The 17,395-nt window shown below is 38.5% G+C and overlaps 2 protein-coding genes across 5 annotated transcripts; one reads left to right on the top strand and one right to left on the bottom strand.

Annotated features, from left to right (window-relative positions):
- Nucleotides 1-1,325: 1,325 nt before the first annotated feature.
- Nucleotides 1,326-9,734, bottom strand: lins1 (lines homolog 1). Of its 4 annotated transcripts, none has more exons than XM_057331496.1 (8): nucleotides 9,507-9,734; nucleotides 9,359-9,403; nucleotides 8,174-8,477; nucleotides 7,893-7,982; nucleotides 7,628-7,760; nucleotides 6,566-7,132; nucleotides 6,212-6,371; nucleotides 1,326-3,430 (listed from the first exon to the last, which is right to left on the bottom strand). In XM_057331496.1, exons 3-8 carry the CDS (start codon nucleotides 8,450-8,452, stop codon nucleotides 2,827-2,829), a joined length of 1,833 nt encoding a protein of 610 aa, XP_057187479.1. In that variant the 5' UTR covers nucleotides 8,453-8,477; nucleotides 9,359-9,403; nucleotides 9,507-9,734; the 3' UTR covers nucleotides 1,326-2,826. The 4 variants fall into 4 exon arrangements, with proteins under 4 accessions (XP_057187479.1, XP_057187487.1, XP_057187462.1 ...); XM_057331504.1 differs by having other exon boundaries at nucleotides 6,194-6,371; nucleotides 7,700-7,760; nucleotides 9,507-9,733; XM_057331479.1 differs by having other exon boundaries at nucleotides 1,327-3,430; nucleotides 6,194-6,371; nucleotides 9,507-9,733.
- A 32-nt stretch (nucleotides 9,735-9,766) lies between these two features.
- On the top strand, nucleotides 9,767-16,580 carry asb7 (ankyrin repeat and SOCS box containing 7). The gene is made up of 5 exons (XM_057335454.1): nucleotides 9,767-9,853; nucleotides 10,610-10,679; nucleotides 11,054-11,307; nucleotides 11,883-12,488; nucleotides 14,906-16,580. The coding sequence occupies exons 2-5, from the start codon at nucleotides 10,633-10,635 to the stop codon at nucleotides 15,043-15,045; spliced, it is 1,047 nt and encodes a 348-aa protein (XP_057191437.1). The 5' UTR covers nucleotides 9,767-9,853; nucleotides 10,610-10,632; the 3' UTR covers nucleotides 15,046-16,580.
- The last annotated feature ends 815 nt before the right edge of the window (nucleotides 16,581-17,395 follow it).

Genomic DNA, 17,395 nt, shown 5'->3' with positions numbered 1-17,395 from the left:
ACTGCAGCTTCTCATCACATTCCACACTTTGAGGTTAAACACTATTGGCTGTTTTAAAAGGGGGAGGAGCCACCTTACTGCAAATCTACTGCAAATGTTTGATCTTTTTAAATGATATACAGAGCTTCGCAGTAAAAATATGGTAATTCCTACTGTTAACTTTTAAAAATCATATTATTTTACAGGAAAAATAGAAACAATGTAAACCTGCAATAGATTAATCGTAAGTTATTGTGTAGCATTTGATTTTTATATTATTATTATTATTATTTAAGTTTTTAACTCAAAGTTTTTAAAATGCCAATAAATTTAGAGGTTTTTAAAGTAAGTACTAGACAATGTGCAAACCTTGCCACCACAAAGCTAGAGCGTAGCCAAAGGGTTTCTTCCTGACCTCAATTAAAAGAGCCCATCCCAAATCTTGACATTATGAACTCTAAATACGGCTCACACCCGTCCTTCAATCTCTATAGAATCAACAGCTCACCTCTCTTTGACTAGCCGTCACACAATTCAAGGCATGGTGCAAAAATATCACACTTAAGGTTTTAGATCTCGGATATCAAACCAATGAGTAATGAACAATAGTGGTTTGTTTACATGCAGTACAATGACAAAGGATCAATCTATATTTGAGATAACATCATTATTACATTATAATTGTAGAACTGGTTTAGCAAATTGTAAAACACCCAGTTATTATCATCTAAAATGAATTAAAAATATTTTCATTAAAAAAATAAAAGTTTCATCTAACATGTCAAATCATGGGAAGAATGTGAGCGGTTTCCCTCTGAAAAGCCTGGATTCTGGAGTCATTTGAATGCAATGCAAACGGACTCCATTAGTCATTTGAATGCTAATGTTGTTGTTGTTGTGTGTCGGGCCTAATCCCTTTAAGATCGACTAACCGGTCTGTGGAAAAACCTGCATGTTTTATAAAGCATAGAATAAGAGATTCACAAGAATAAGTCGATATTCAATGATGTTCTCAAGCATTCAAGAAAATGCTTTTTTTTAATAAAATGTGCTATAAATTATAGTATCCTAATAAGGTTTTCTTCCGACATGTTTAATGTTTTTATTACAAGGTGATTAAATAGGTCCCATCGAATTGTTGTACACTGAAGAACACTGCAAAAAAACAAATTTCTTTCATGTTTGTCTTGTTTTCTACAATTCTTAAATCAAGATGCATTTGCCTGAGAAGGAAAGTACCTTAAAGGGATAGTTCATCCAAAAATGAAGATTCTGTCGTCATTTACTCAAGCTCATGTCATTTCATACCTGCATAAATTACTTTGTTTCCGAGGAACACAAAGAAAGATATTTGGAAGAATGTTAGTCATTTTCAGTTGCGGGACATCGTTGACTACCATAGTAGGAAGAATTTAATAGTAGTCAAAGGTGCCCGAGAACGCTTTGTTTTACGAAATTCTTCAAAATATCTCATCATGTGTTCAACAAAACAAAAAAATACAATATTTTTTTCCTACTATGGTAGTGGATGATGTCACAGAACTGAAAATTGCTCACATTCTTCCAAATATCTTTCTCCGTGTTCATTGGAACAAAGAAATGTATACAGGTTTGAAACAACCTGAGGGTGAGTAAATGACAGATTTTTCATTTTTGGATGAACTATCCCTTTAATAGGGGGTTCACACCAAACGCGAATTAAGGGTAAATTACATACAAATTCAACGCAAAGACGCGTATAGACGCAAACTTGCGGCAGGCGGTGTGAATGACGCGAATCGGGCGATGCAATTGTCCCGAACGCGCGTCAATCTCGTCTCGTCTCTTGTGAAGGTTGAAAATATTTGTCAGATCGCGAAAATAACGAACTTTTCCAGCGAGTAATAAAGAGCGTTTGGTGTGAACCCAGCATTAAACGTTTAGTCTTGTTTTGTGAGAGAAAATAGGAATTAAGTAAGTTTAAGATTAAAATTAAAAAAAACTTAAACTTGATTTACACCGTGTCTACACTGGACGCGACCGGCACGACCCGACATGTGATGGGATTGACTCGTCACACCGCATCCAGTGTGGACAAAATGAAAAATGATAACGGGTTCTAATGTGTTTTATTGTCTTTTGTCGTGTTGCATCGCACTGCGTCCAGTGTAGACACGGTGTTATGCACCGAAAAAAGTCAAACTAAATTCTTCAAATTTATTTTTGTTATATCACTGGCAGATTTTTTTGTTTGTATTAAAGATAAACTTCATTTTTCTTTATCTTTAACAAAACAAGACTACATATCTTAGGTTTCCCTGTCAAGTGAATGTATCTTGATTTAAGAAATATGAAAAGAAGAAAAATGCTTAGTAAGAAATAAAATCAATTTTGCAGTGAAGGGACTGGTCATATATCCACCAGAATTCCAAACGCCACATTGTCATCTAACTTCGACATAAATTTGTGTTATTCATCGTAAAACGTTATATGCGCATACAGTGGAAATTTGCAGAAAAGTAGACGTGCTAGACTGAGGTGCATCGTCTGAGGTCAGTGATGTGTCATCGCTCCTTCCCGCAACAAATGTTTTGCATAGTCAAGTTTTCAGAAATGCACTTAAAAATGTGAAACATTTGGATAGCTTTTGAAGACATGAAGCCTAGCAATCAACCCTAAAGCAAAAAATCTTTTAAGATCGTTTAAAAGATCATTTGTTATGTAACGTATGTAGTGAACATAAATGAATTTCTTGCAGACTCATTTTAATAGCAAAATCATACAACAACATTAACTTAAGGGGTAGCGAACGTGTCACATGTTTGTGCATCGTTTAGATCTTTTCGTGTTTGGGTAAACCAGTCTAAGCTAACCAACCAGGCTCTTCTTGACTTCTACATCGTTTAAGAGTTTTAAGAGCGAGGCAGGGTTGTATGGAAACAAACCCCTGTTGTGCAGTCGAGTTATTGCCATCTTCAGCTCCTCAAGACACACAAGAACTTTATCAAACAGACATTCAGACACATCTGTGCTTTCCACTTCTGTCCTACCCAAATCTCCTTCGCTATTCCTGACGTTTCTGTTCGTGTGATGGTCACAACCGCTCTCTTCCTCCTCAGATTCATCCGAACTGCCGTAATCGACCAATCGTAGAACTGGGCTAGCTGTGACATCACTTCCTGTTGAAGGTCTTGAGAAGGCAGTTACGTCCGTCTGAGCGGATTCGGGTGTTTCGGACGTATCCGAGGCGGGAGCGTTCCCATCTCCAACGTGACTACAAGACGTACAAAACCCCGTCCAGTCGTCACGGAGGAGCTTCAGGTAGCGGACGCAGTACTCCAGAAAACAGGTTTCCGTGGAGATGAGGAAGTCGAGCAGGACGGTGCGGTCGAAGGAGATGGAGCGGAGAAAGCTGATGAAATGACAGTGGGGGTTACAGCCCCAAAGGCAAACAGGACCCGAGGAACTCCGACTGTGAAGATAAATCACACCGAGCGTTTACTGAACATTGCTGACATGTTTCAGATGCCAGTAAACATCAAATGCAGGATTATCAGGGTGTGGTACATGACACCACGCCTTCAGGCAGATTCTCTAGTTGATGTTAAATCTGTTTAATAGTTGAACTTTGAACAAAGTTTGTTACGTTTAAAACAAGCTGATCATTACCTGCCCAAACCTGTCTGCTGGGTTTTTTTAGACATAAAGATGCAATACGTGTCAAAAACAAACAAAAATGAGTTATTGAGCAAGTGTGTAAAACAATGCTAAACTTATAATACTGCCTTATCATTTGAGTTTTCACTTCTGATGTTAAGATAAGTTCGCCAAGTAATCTGCAATTTTATGTTTCAACGGAGATGGCGATACACTGTAAAAAAACGTACATTTTTAAGTTAAATCAAATTAGCTTTATGAGTCAATTAAACTATTATTAAATTATATTATTATTATACTATATTATATTGAGGTATTTTATAACGGCTTAGAACTCCGCTCAGCCAATCAGAATCAAGAACCAGAACCGTTTTATAATCAATTATATTGAACTGACTTAAAAAGCCGAGTTGTAAAATACAACTAGATTTTTTAAGTCAGTTCAACATAAATAAGTTCAATTGACTCATAAAGCGTATTTAATTTAACTTCAAAATTTAAGGCAGCTGAAACATTTTTTTTTTCAGTGTAGAGCGGTAAAAGTTACAGAAACAATTGAAAGTAGTTTATAAACTTGTGTCTGGTTTCCATCACATCAACTATCCATCACTGTACGCATATACTGTACAGTGCCTTGCAAAAGTATTCATCCAACTTCATTTTATTCACATTTTGTTATGCTGCTGCCTAATCTTAAACTACTGTAAATTAAACAGTAATTTACATTAATCTACACTCCATGCACAATAGGGGTGTTGGGAAAAATCGATTCACCTAACCATCGCAATTCTTTTTAAAACGATTTAAAAATCGATTGGTTCATCTCAGAATCGATTTATTTTTTTATTTTACTTTTCCTAAGAGGTGGTGACGTTACCACTTTTATTCCAACAGAGGGCGTAAAGCATATGTTTGTATCTGTATTAGATGACATCGTATCTGTTTTAAGATGGCACGAGGACGCAAAAATCATGGCCGAGTCAGCTGATCAAAGCTCGAAAATTAATTCGGCACCTTCACGTTTCTAATCCCAAGTGTGGGGAAAAGCAACCATGACAGACATGACTAAAATGGAATGCAAACTGTGCCATACACTGAGCTCAGGGTTTTGGTCCTTTAAAAAAGTTTCATGGTTCAAGGTACTTTAAAATATACACTGCGCATGTGTGTTCTCCTGAAATAAAAGTTCAGAAAGATGTGATGCATTGTTTTTGTTAATAAGACTCATAATATACGGTCTCTTCAATGGTATGATCAAGTATTTTCCTAGTCTTTAAAAAGCAAACAAAAATCACAATAAATTGTAATATCGACTCGCAATAGTTATATTTAATCGCAATACTCAATAATCGCAATATATATTTAATCGGCACTTAAGTATCGGGATAGTATTGAATCGGCAAATTAGTGTATCGTTACACCCCTAATGCACAATAATGACAAAACAAACAAAAAACTGATTTTTGACAGCTTTGCAAATGTATTAAAAATAAGACACTAAAATAAGTACATTGCATAAGTATTCATCCCCTTAACTCAGAAGATGGTTAAAGCACCTTTACAGACTCAAATCTTTTTGGGTATGACGAGCCTTACACATCTGCATTTGGCAATTTACTGCCATTCTTCTCCTCAGATCCTCTCGAACTCATTTTCAGGTTTCTAGAGATGTTCAGTTGGCTTCAAAAGCCACGCTTGCATTGTTTTCGCTGTGTGCTTAGGATCATCGTCATGTTGGAGAATGAACCTTCTGTCCTGTCTGAGGTTCTGAATGTTCTGGGCTAGGTTTTCATCATCATTATCTCCGTATTTTTAATTTAAAGGAGTTTAAGATAAGGCAGCAACATAACAACATGTGAATCAAATGAAATACATTTGCAAGGCACTGTAGATCCAAAACTGTTCTTACATGTCATGATGACATATCACAAAACCTATTTAAGTTAACGTGTAGTTATCGAATTTAGCTCGTTTACATAAAAGCTTGTTTTCAGTAAATAAGCTCAAAATGGTTTTCTTTCACAAACGTATAGTTTAGCTTCTGAAGAGCATTTTAAAAAGATTTTCCGTTTTTCTGAATTTACTCTTTATAGTAGTGTTTAGGTAAAATGCCGATTTTTGTTTCATTCTGTGAACTAACAATATTCCTCCCAAATTTAAAATAAAAATATCGTTTCTATTTGCATTTTTTCGCCGAAAATGAAAACCGGAAGAACGGGTGAAAAGAACAGAAAAAATGCTCTTGTGTTTTTTCAGACTACTGCAAAGAAAACAAGTTCAGATTCACTTTTAAGCAACACAACAATCCTATTTCGAGGTGTATTTAGGAAAAGTTCAAAAACTATTTTTATAACCTGGATTTTGATCACAGTTTTCATGTGTCTTCCACATTGCTGTTGACTTTATGTCACTCCTGAGGTTTGATTTGGTTGAAATTCAACGACCGAAGATGGAATTCATATACATTTGGAATAACACAAAGTTGAGAAAATTATGAGAATTTTTGTTTAATTTTCAAAATGTGTCTTTAGGTATCTGGACCACTGGAAAAAACTGGAAATACAAATAAATGACAAACTGTTTGTGCTGCAAGTACAGGAGAATCAGAGCTTTGGAGGATTCGATCATATCATCATCCTGTTCAGCAAACACAGAAGTCACCCACGAGCAGCTGTGGGCGTCCGGCGACATCAGAGTCCCGTGACGCCGCAAGAACGACATCAGCTCTGATAAATACAGCTGGACATCAACCTTCCCTGAAAAAAGAGATAAAGAAGTGTGTTATCAAAGGATACGTCGCCATCTGCTGCACATTTGCATTTCATGTGCAAAATGCATCAAAATGTAAATGACAAATGCCCTGACCCAATCTATCTTTCCTTTAACTGTGGGATTTTTCAGGGAACGCTCCCCTTTTATTATGACAAAACGTCAACAGTAAGAGCGTTACCTCTCTCGCCAGGTGACTGAATGCTTATTTCTAGCGACTTCAGCAGAATCAAGCTCAAAGCTCTGAGCATCACGCCGTCTTTCCACGCTCCACCGACTCCCGCGTCACAGTTCCCACCAAAGAAACTGGGCTGATCCTTCACAGGGACGTCCTGAAGCCAACCGGCCTTCACTTCCCGTAACACAACATCCGCCACAACCCGCACGTCTTCATTCAGCCCGTCATCCTCACGTGACGCAGACCGCACGTCACCCAACGCCCAGTCCTCTCCGGCTCGCCGCACAAGACTTCTCTTCAGTAGAAGTAACGCTCGCTTCTTCACAAAATACTCCGCATCACACCTCATGACATCGAGGAGCCCCCGAGACTCCACAAAAACAGAGGAACAGACCCCGCATCTCATCCGAGCGGCGCTCAGGACTTCGAGGAGGTCAAAGAAAGCACACATGGTTCTGTTAAGCTTCGTCATTTGTGCTTGGTGAGGTTTCATTGAGTCTCGAGAGAGGAGGCTGGTGTGTAAGCAAGAGAGAGATGCATCTAATGCGGCGAGAAGCTTCCTCAAGACATCTGTGTGACAGAAAACACTGAATGTTAGTCATTCGCAGAGAGAAATAAAGCAGCTGTGTGTGAAGTATACGGCCTGTTTCACACTTCACTAGAGTTTACTAGACACACGTCACTTCTGTCATTATTGAATAAACCCTCCGCGCAGCTACAATAAACTGTTTTCATATCACCTTTTTTGCGGTTAGCTTACGTCACGTGTAAAAAATGGCCTCAATTCCTTTCTTACTCCTTTCTCATTTGATGTGGACATTTCTTTTTTTCAGTGCGAGAGTTCAATTAAACCTTGAATGTTGTCAATTCTAAGTTGTATCCCTCACAAAAAATCCTACATGACGCCTGCAGAAATCTTTGGAAATTCTGGACCCCCTATTGAACATCCCACGTTATAAACACCTGTGTTTTCACACTACATGCAATGCGATATAAACAAGCATGTGCACGGCAAACGTTGTGCTAATGTGTTAAGCAGACTTGTATATATTTCTGTGCGAGTACCGCTGTTCTTTCCTCTCAGCAGTCCTTTTATCACAGCAGTGACAGACCACAGACATGAATCCAGTTCATTACCGGGATCTGATCGGTGAAACACTTCAGCACACGTGTGTCTCCAAAGTGAGCTGATGCTTCCCTACATCCAACAATTACAAACACGTTAAAAGACAGGAAAATAGTGAATAGGTTTTCAATGGTTTTCTCAAGTGTTATGGATGTGAAATGTATGGAAGGAATGCTGTAAAATGAATCTTTGAGATATACTTACAGTCATGCAAACGTCACTGATCACATAGGCCGACATACACTTGGCAGATAAATGTGACACCAGTTGCTCCTGACAGTCGAGGAGGGAGATCTGCATCAAACATACAGATACACCAGCATTTTTTATCCCAAAATGTATTTAAAAAAATGACTCATTACTCTGTATATGTGAAATACACATGTAACGTTTGTATCTCAAAGCAGAGCATCTCAATTGTCATGACTGTTTTGTGCTGTGACAGGCGTTTGAGATGCACCTATAAAACAAGACGTGTAACATACCAGCTTTTCCATTAGACTCATTTCACCCAGACTTCCCATAACGGCTTCATAGTATACGCTGACATCTTGTGGCAGACTCTGGGCTGACAGTCTGGCAGTGATTCTTTCACAAAGAGTCAGACACAAGCACACCCCGTCTGTATCTGTGACAGACCCGGCTGTTGGAGGACTAAGACGAGACGAAATCCTGCTGGCGAGGTCTTCACTGCTCACACTGGGAGAAGCTCCTGCATTTAACAGACTGAACAGGGTTTGAAAATCCAACCCTGAAGCATCCATGATGTGAGACGGTGGAAATCAAGATCTGCATCCAGAAGACAGACAGACAGACAGACGGTCATTCATGTGCAGTGTTGGGTGTAATGGATTTACAGTTACAGTTAGCTATGATGTACTTGCATTACATACTGTATAAAACAATATTGGATTTATATTTGACATGTATTCAGGTCTCCTTCAGAAATGTTAAACATGTTAACTAATTTAATTCTGAATTCTAATTTCATTTTAATAGATTCAATGTAAAAATGATAAAAGGGGTGTTATCAGAAAGGTATGGAAGCCCGTTTCCGCCAGGGTTGGGAATTTTTTTAGATGTTATAAGTCATAATAATGACTTAGTATCTCAGAATAATGAGAAACTAAGTCGAAATTTCAACTTAGTATCTCATTATTATGAGATACTATGTCATTATTATGAGTTAGTTTCTCATTATTATGAGTTACTACGTCAAAATTTCGACTTAGTTTCTCATTATTTTGAGATACTACGTCGAAATTTCGACTTAGTTTCTCATTATTATGAGATACTAAGTCATTATTATGAGTTACTAAATCGAAATTTCGACTTAGTTTCTCATTATTTTGAGATACTAATTCATAATAATGATTTATTAAATCTAAAAAAAATCCCAACCCTGGCGGAAACGGGCTTCCATAGAAAGGAGCTGTTAAGTAAATACAATCAATTACTAATTGCATCATTTACTTTCCTGTCTGAAAGATGTATGCAAATGAATCATAAATCATTGTAATTAAAGTACTTAAGTAAAGAGTAATCCCTTAGTTTAATTAATACTAAATTGTTAATGAACTGGTAATGAATCATGCAATTACCTTTAAGACAAAGACAGTGTAAATTGGTCATTTAAACACAGAAATTGTTATTAGCAAATAATTACTTACCCAACACCGTTCATGGGTAAGTCTGCAAATAAAATAATCGCAACTCTGTAGATGCAAAATCCACATTTCAAGAAATGATTTACAAATAATCTGTAAAATACAAAATAAGGCTGCAGATGTGTACGGCGTTTGCAACTTGAACACATACAATCTTTATACTGCCGTCCAATGACAGCCGACGCTGAATGAAATCACAATTCGACATCTTAAATGACCCCAAAACAACATAATGACTCCCTGAAGTCCCTACAGAACACTCCTGCTGTGCATTTCCAACGTCGAGCGTTTTAATTTCATATCTAAAGAGCAAAACGCGCTTTACCAACCGCATGTAGCACTATTTGCCGTCAAACAGCCAGCGCTGTCGCAAAACGACGGCACCCGGCAGGTGTTTTCCTGCAGCGTGACGCGTTTGACAGCTGAAATCCGATTGGCCGCTGCTGTTTGAAGCCTTGGAGATGATGTTCATGGCTACCTGACTGTGTTTTTAAATATGTATGTATATTGCATGTTTATATTTTGCTCTCCCCGACTCGTTGTCGGCTTTGTAAGCGTGTTTATATTTACGTGTATTCGTTGACCTCATGTTAAGAGAGTTTGAGTAACTTTAAACGCAGTCTTGTGTAGAAAAGAGTCAATAACCGCTGGCTAAATGCTAACTATGCTAATGCAGGACCAGTGCATGCCAATGACAGAGCTAAGCGATTCCTTCATCACTTTAGTCAGATATGTCCAACATATCGCAATTGTAATATCAGTGTAAATGGCATAAAATGGTTTTGTTTTTGAAAAGGGAAGTTTTACGAGTTGAATTCAAGCTCAGTTTAGCTTCCACAGCTGCTTTAGCACAGCAGCTAACAGCTTCATTGTTCTCTGTCCAGCAGCCACAAACATGTTTGTTTGCAAAACTGGAACCTGTTAACATATTAAACAGTTGTTTATGTTTACATGCATTGTATATCAACATACAAACTATTGGGATCATGTAATGCTACACATGCATGACTATACACAAGGGTTTGTATTTATATACAACATTTATCTGCAAGTTGCATCCTGTGAATAGATGTGTATGTGACAAATCAACTAATTGAATTGAAAAAGCGTGACAGTATAAAAACCCCGGATGTAGTATACCATGGACTGCTGTAAACCTATAGATAACTTGGATTAAGTGTTGATGTTTGTTTACTCCTGTAAGTTAGAAAAACAAATGGCCTATTCTCATATTTTCTTTGCACCTTATTCTAGGATGGAGTTGGATGTGAATATTGATGCAGAACACAAGGACTGTTTCAGATCTACGAGACGTTAATGAACGGTAAATCTTCTTGACGCAGCATTAGTTGCTTTGTTTTTGATGCTCAAAGAAAGAAAGCAGTGTTTTTTTTAAAGCACCACAGAGTTTATGCCTTTTATGGGACTCGGACGATCTACTGCTTACCAATAGTTGTCTCTGTAATGTACGTTTTCAATTTCATTTTCTGTTCTATTTTGTTATGTGTAGTTAGTCGTCTAAATCCCTAATGGGTGTTTTTACCTCGATGTAAAGCAGACAACGTGTATTCAATAATAAGACATAAAATAACTCTTTCTGTAAGTCCGCTAATGATTTTTTAAAAATGAATATGATTAAGACACCCTGTTCAGGTGAAAGGTTGTCTTTCGTAATGTCAGAAATGTGTCTGACCGCAGGGACATCGGCGCGTCTGACTCTCGTACTGCGAGATGTGACAGGATGCTGAACCATCACTGCAGAAGGAACCCGGAGCTACAGGAGGAGCTGCAGATCCAGGCAGCGGTGGCGGCCGGCGATGTCTACACCGTCCGCAAGATGCTGGAGGAGGGCTACTCGCCCAAGATCAGAGACGCCAACGGCTGGACGCTGCTGCACTTCTCCGCAGCCAAGGGCAAGGAGCGCTGCGTGCGAGTTTTCCTCGAACACGGAGGTAAAATAGGGGTTTGCCCATTTTAGAACCATGAAAATGGTTGAATTTAAAGTAGTGTTTGGGAAGAAATTATAACTCGCTGTCAGCTTAGATTGCATTGTGCCCTTTAAAGCAGCTTCTAACGGTGCTGTAAAATGTTTATGCAAAAATGAAAATTCTTACTCCCCTCAACACAAAAGAAGATATTTGAAAGAATGTTGATGATCAATCAAACAACTTCCATTGTACGAACACAAAACCACTGAGACTTTTCTCCAGGTTTACAACCACGTGAGGGGAATGAAGGATGACAGAATTGTATTTTTGGTGAACTATCCCATTATGGTGTAAGAATCGATGCAGGACATCAGAGGGCGCTATAAAGCTAGGCTATTTCAGGATACACACCTGATAATGCAATGATCCTCGGTCATGTGTTTTATTAGGATTTTTCTGAAAATGTAACACCCTGCTTAGTGGATCCTTCTGTATCTATAAATAAAAACACTAACAAATATAAAGATGTGTGAAAAATATCATGATGGTCATCACGGTCTGTTTGATATTCTGGGGTTTTCTCTCTGTCCTGACCACAGCCGATCCCACAGTGAAGGATTTCATCGGAGGCTTCACTGCTCTCCATTACGCCGCCATGCACGGCCGCGCCCGCATCGCCCGCCTCATGCTGGAGTCGGAGTATCGTAGCGACATCATCAACGCCAAGAGCAACGACGGCTGGACCCCTTTACACGTGGCGGCCCACTACGGCCGCGACTCCTTCGTCCGTCTCCTCCTGGAGTTCAAAGCCGAGGTGGACCCGCTCAGCGACAAAGGCACCACGCCGCTTCAGCTAGCCATCATCCGCGAGCGTTCCAGCTGCGTGCGCATTCTGCTCGATCACAACGCCAACATAGACATTCAGAACGGCTTCCTGTTGCGTTACGCCGTCATTAAGGGCAACCATTCGTACTGTCGCATGTTCCTGCAGAGGGGAGCCGACACCAACCTGGGCCGACTGGAGGACGGACAGACGCCCCTGCACCTGTCGGCCCTCAGAGACGACGTGCTGTGCGCTCAGATGCTGTACGCGTACGGAGCCGACACCAGCACCAGGAACTACGAGGGCCAGACCCCTGTGGCCGTTTCCGTCAGCATGTCTGGGATCAGTCGGCCCTGTCTGGACTTCCTACAGGAGGTCACGAGTAAGTCGACTCTGTGTTTAATGTTGATAGTCTGTGTTTGTCTCTCAAATCCTCCAGTGCCATAACCGTCCACATTTTCATGTACATTTGAGCTAATGGGTTTGGAGTTAAATTGTCTAGAAACAAATTTCCTTGATTCGTTGGCTCACGCAAAGGTCTGGGGTTGTCTGTGTAGATTTCCTGCCGTTTTTGAGAAAATACGTTTTATAAATTTGTAATTGTTGTTCTACAGAAAGTCAGTGGCCAGACAGAAATCTTGCCCAGAGTAATTGGCAATGCCAAAAAGTTGGTCAAAAGTTATGAAGCTCACTTTAAATGAATAACCTTTGTCAAAAATCACCACCGGGGGCGCTGTGATCAAACAAATCTGATCATTCTTGCCCATTTGCAAATATAGTTTGAGTTTTATTCCTTTAAACGTACACTAACTTGGTAAACTATTTATTCAATATTTCATTTCAATGAATCAGTAAAAACGCTCAAACTTTCAAGCTTTTCAACTTCATTTGTCAAATGCATGACAGCACAGCGTACTACAACTTTTCAATCATTTTATGATTCAGCAACAATGATTGACTAATAAAAGCATTTTTATATTTCTTTTTAGTTTTTACACTGCAAAAATGGCATTCTTACTAAACATTTCTAGCTTGTTTTCCGCTAAAAAATATCTAAAACGTCTTAAATCAAGATACGTGTTCTTGACACGAAAAGTGACCCAAGATGTTTCGTCTTGTTTTATGAAAGAAATGATAACAATCAAAAGCAAAACAATCTGCCAATGGGGCAAGAAAAATAAACTTGAATTTAGTTTTACCGTTTTAAGTTCTTAATTCAAGTTTATTTTTCTCACCCCATTGGCAGATTTTCTTGCTTGTTTTAAACTAAACCTAATTCTTATTTTTTCTTTCATAAAACCAGACGAAATATCTTTGGTCTCTTTTCCTGTCAAGAAAATGTGTCTTGATTTAAGTTGTAGATATTTTTTACTAGAAAACAAAACAAAAATGCTCAGTAAGAATGTCATTTTTTGCAGTGTATCCGTATTGGAATTACCGAAACATTTATATTTGCATTCATATTTCATTTTTTTTATTTCCTTAATGAAGAAGCTGGCAAACATTACATTTTTTTGCAAACTTAAAACGATATTTTTATATTAATAATGTAATTTTGGTTTTGCTCAAGTTCTCTCCTAAGGTCACAAATGAAGCACTTTAGCTTTCTTTCAATGTTATAAGAATATCATCACTGGCCGCCGTAGTAAAGTTGGGCGAGGGCACAACTGAGACCCAGTCACCTCTCAAACCAACACCATTGTGATGTCCGTTCCCTTCACCGCACAATCGGGCGTCTGAGAAAAGCGAGCCGTGTTACCCGAAGCACCAATGATCAAATACACAACAATGGCCACATTCCTGCGCTTCACTTCATCTTTGATATCGGCATATCAAGGCCACCTGTCGCAGAGCCCGATCCGGTTTCACCTGGATTCTTTCTGAAGGACACCTCAGCGGCTGCATTTATATGTCCGAGTAAAGCATGACTTCATGTGTTGTCACTGCTGTCACCTGCAGTCCAGAGCTTAAGACGGTCATGCAGCATGACAGAAGACAGCGGCCGCAGATGGCCATCATCAGCCCTTTGTAGTGGTTTTTCCAGCTGGCTTTGTGTGCGCGTCATATTGTGTTGGGAACTGGTGAAGCCGGCCCATTAAAACCAATAAACTGTGAGCGCTGGCGTCCTGGAACTCATTTCTCAACTTGACTCATACAGTATGTTAAGGACAGCAGAGAGACGTTTTATCTCAGGGTTTTTGTTATGTAATGTTGGTTTATGTGCGAGCGTGGACTTCAGATAAATGTATTTTTACTCACTTTAGGAACGTAAAGGGTTGGTAACTTTTAGTACTGTAGATGTACAATCTGAGACAAAGACGTCTCAGAGACGTATTGCAGATGAGCGAACTATGTCTTTGCAGATGTAAATGCAGACGTCTGCCAGATGTATGTGTGCTATCAGGGAGTTTGTATAATTATTAATAACCATTTGGGAACGTTGGATAGTGTAGTGAATTTATAATCTGTTATCTAACATTTGATATTTTTATTTGCTAATATTCAGCATTGTTTTTTTTTACTTATAGACTTTCAGCGTTTAAATAAACAGTACAAATTGAGACATATTATTCGTTTTTTTCCCAGAATACATATTTTTTATATCTTCGAGTATTTGAGTATTTATATCTTAATTGCCTAATATTTTGTACTTCTGTTGTGATATATTCAGCATTATTTTAGTATTGTCAGTAAATGCATGCACAGTTTACACTAAAATAACTACTTGATGTCATCAGTTTTTTACTGTTTTCGAACACAGCCGGTATTTAACGTGACCTTTTTTTTTGTTCGTTTCAGGGCAGCCCAGGACTTTGCAGGATCTGTGCAGGATAAAGATCCGTCAGTGTATCGGCCTCCAGAGCTTAAAGTTTCTGGAAGATCTGCCCATCGCCAGGGTGATGAAGGACTACCTGAAACACAAGTTCGACAACGTTTGACGCAGGCCCACCGCGTGCACTGAGCCTTTCTGTAGGTTCCCGGGGAGACTATGCAAACTCTTTTTTTTATTTCCACTCGAACCTCTGAGAGCAGGTGCACAGTTTTTGTACAAGCGTGTTTGTACAGAGCGAAAGTACATATTTACAGAGTAATGACTGTGAAACGGGAGCACCGTATGGCCAGCTTGATACGTTTGTGTGTGTTTGGCTTGTGCACCTTGAGAAATTCCTGACCCACAACAGGAGAATTCGCGGAAGTTTGATACGTACCAAATATCGTTTTTTATCGACAAGGCCTTTGTAAGTATTGACATTTTCTATCGTCTAAATTCTCAGACAAGAACACGGATAAATCCCTTCATGTCACTCTGTTTGATATGAATAAAAACATGCATGCGGTAACCGTATCCTCATGTCTGGAGACATTATAATAGCTCTTTAAAAATGTAACAATCCTAACAAATACTAAAAACCTTTGGGCCACATGGGTTAAAAAAACCCGTTTCTCTTGCGCTCGACCATGAATCCGAGCCAGATTTTTTGTTCTCCAGGAAGAGATTCCGAACGAAAGGTGCTTGGCTTTGCATCCACAGTTATGGGAAAAGGTATAGTCGTGACAAGCTTCTCTAGGTAAACATGTATACACTCATAAATCAATGTAAATATTTGTGTCATATGTACAGCAGATATTTTTAGACTATTTAAGCCACATGCTTGTGTTCTCAACGTGATTCTGTGTTTTTCATGTGACCTGTTAAGGGCTTCGATGTGGGAATGTTTCAGCCTGTAATTATAAGAATATCAACTGCTATTATTTTCATGCTTGATTTCAAATCAATTGGCCGTAATGTTTTGTTTGCGCCCATGAAAGAATCTTAAATCTTTGCTTTCAGTTTTTGTCTCTTTTGTAATCTAACAGTTTTAAATGCACTTACTTTTTTTGTTTGTCCCACCCACGTCTGAATAGCATTAAGTTGGCACTTGCTAAAGCAAACATTTCCTCCCATTAACATCTCAGTCAAGGTGACGGAGCGTTTAGGGGGCTGTACTGACGTTAGTTAGTACTCGTCCGCTAATCATCGTATTTTTTTACCGTGCCACTTCAGACACTATCTGCCTTTACTCGCATTCAGTCTCATCGCATCATGAACAAGTGCATTAAAGCCACCCGCCGCAGCATTAAATTATTTACGTCTCCGTGTGCGCTCTTTCTTGTCTTGTTAGTATGGATTTGCTTTATGTCTGAAACGATCTCTGAGCGAATGATTGTTACCGTAAGGTATTGAAGGTTTGGAGGATGTGTTTCGCACCCAGGGATTGCTTGAGCTTTCTGAAACGTCTTTAAGAATCGAAAGTCTTCCAAAACGTCAACTACTGAATGTATATAATGTGCTGTTTGCCGAGCTTCAAGTGTACAACTGTGTGAATAAATGGATCTCTTTTGTTATATTTTGAAGCAGTAATTGTGCCGTGCTCATCCATTGCATTTTTTTTTCAGAGAGTTTGATTTCATAATAAAATGTCTGATGAACATGCCAATTGCTGAACTTGTTGCTTATTTCGTAAATGTGTGGTTTTGGTTTAGCTATCGTCACTCATAACTCCAGTACATTTATGGCTGTTCAACGATTAATCGCGATTATTCGCATCCAGAATAAAAAATTTTGTTTACATAATATATTGTGAACTGAGCATATTTATTTTGTATTTATAAACACGTACATGTATTTATTTAAATATAAATAAGAAAAATATCAAAATCAATAAATGTTTATATAAATAATTTAAATTATATATAAGTATTCGTTTATACATGCAGATATTTCCTAAATATATGCATGTATGTTTATAAATACAAAGTAAATATGCACAGACATATGTTATGTAAACACAATTTCTTTGGAATGCAATTAATCACGATTAATCATTGAACAAGTACAATAAGCTACAAAATGTATTATAGTTAAATGAATTTAAATGAAATATTATAAAAGCTATAACACCTCAAGGTACATTTTAAAAATTGGATCGTAAGATATACAATCATTTGACTTCGTATATTACTCTCTAATGTTTGTCTCTCTATCGCCATCTCTCTTTGAAACCTAAAACTGCAGGTAACTTTACGTGAATTGAAGTTAAGTGACGTCAAAATACGAAATGGTATGGTGTATTTCATTATAGTTCTAAATGATGTTTCACTGTCTAGAGTTTGTACTTTTGTAAAGCCGATGTCTGCAGTGTGGGCACGCTGTCCGACGGATAGATGACTAAACTCTCGCCTTCACATTGTTTCGTCGGTCCCTCGCTTAGCTCACATCTCATGGTTATGCCTCCCAACCGACATTCT

The sequence above is a fragment of the Triplophysa rosa genome, linkage group LG1 (assembly GCF_024868665.1).
Source record: "Triplophysa rosa linkage group LG1, Trosa_1v2, whole genome shotgun sequence".
In the NCBI taxonomy this organism is placed as follows: domain Eukaryota; kingdom Metazoa; phylum Chordata; class Actinopteri; order Cypriniformes; family Nemacheilidae; genus Triplophysa; species Triplophysa rosa.
This window is presented reverse-complemented; position numbering and strand designations above follow the sequence as displayed.

Coding starts and splice junctions, on each gene's coding strand:
- lins1 (XM_057331486.1), bottom strand. CDS start 8,452: ATGGATGCTTCAGGGTTGGATTTTCAAACCCTGTTCAGTCTGTTAAAT. Junction 7,761..7,892: donor TCAGTGACGTTTGCATGACT/GTAAGTATATCT, acceptor TGTTGGATGTAG/GGAAGCATCAGCTCACTTTG. Junction 6,372..6,565: donor TCAGTCACCTGGCGAGAGAG/GTAACGCTCTTA, acceptor CTCTTTTTTCAG/GGAAGGTTGATGTCCAGCTG.
- asb7 (XM_057335454.1), top strand. CDS start 10,633: ATGCAGAACACAAGGACTGTTTCAGATCTACGAGACGTTAATGAACG. Junction 11,308..11,882: donor AGTTTTCCTCGAACACGGAG/GTAAAATAGGGG, acceptor TCCTGACCACAG/CCGATCCCACAGTGAAGGAT. Junction 12,489..14,905: donor CTTCCTACAGGAGGTCACGA/GTAAGTCGACTC, acceptor TGTTCGTTTCAG/GGCAGCCCAGGACTTTGCAG.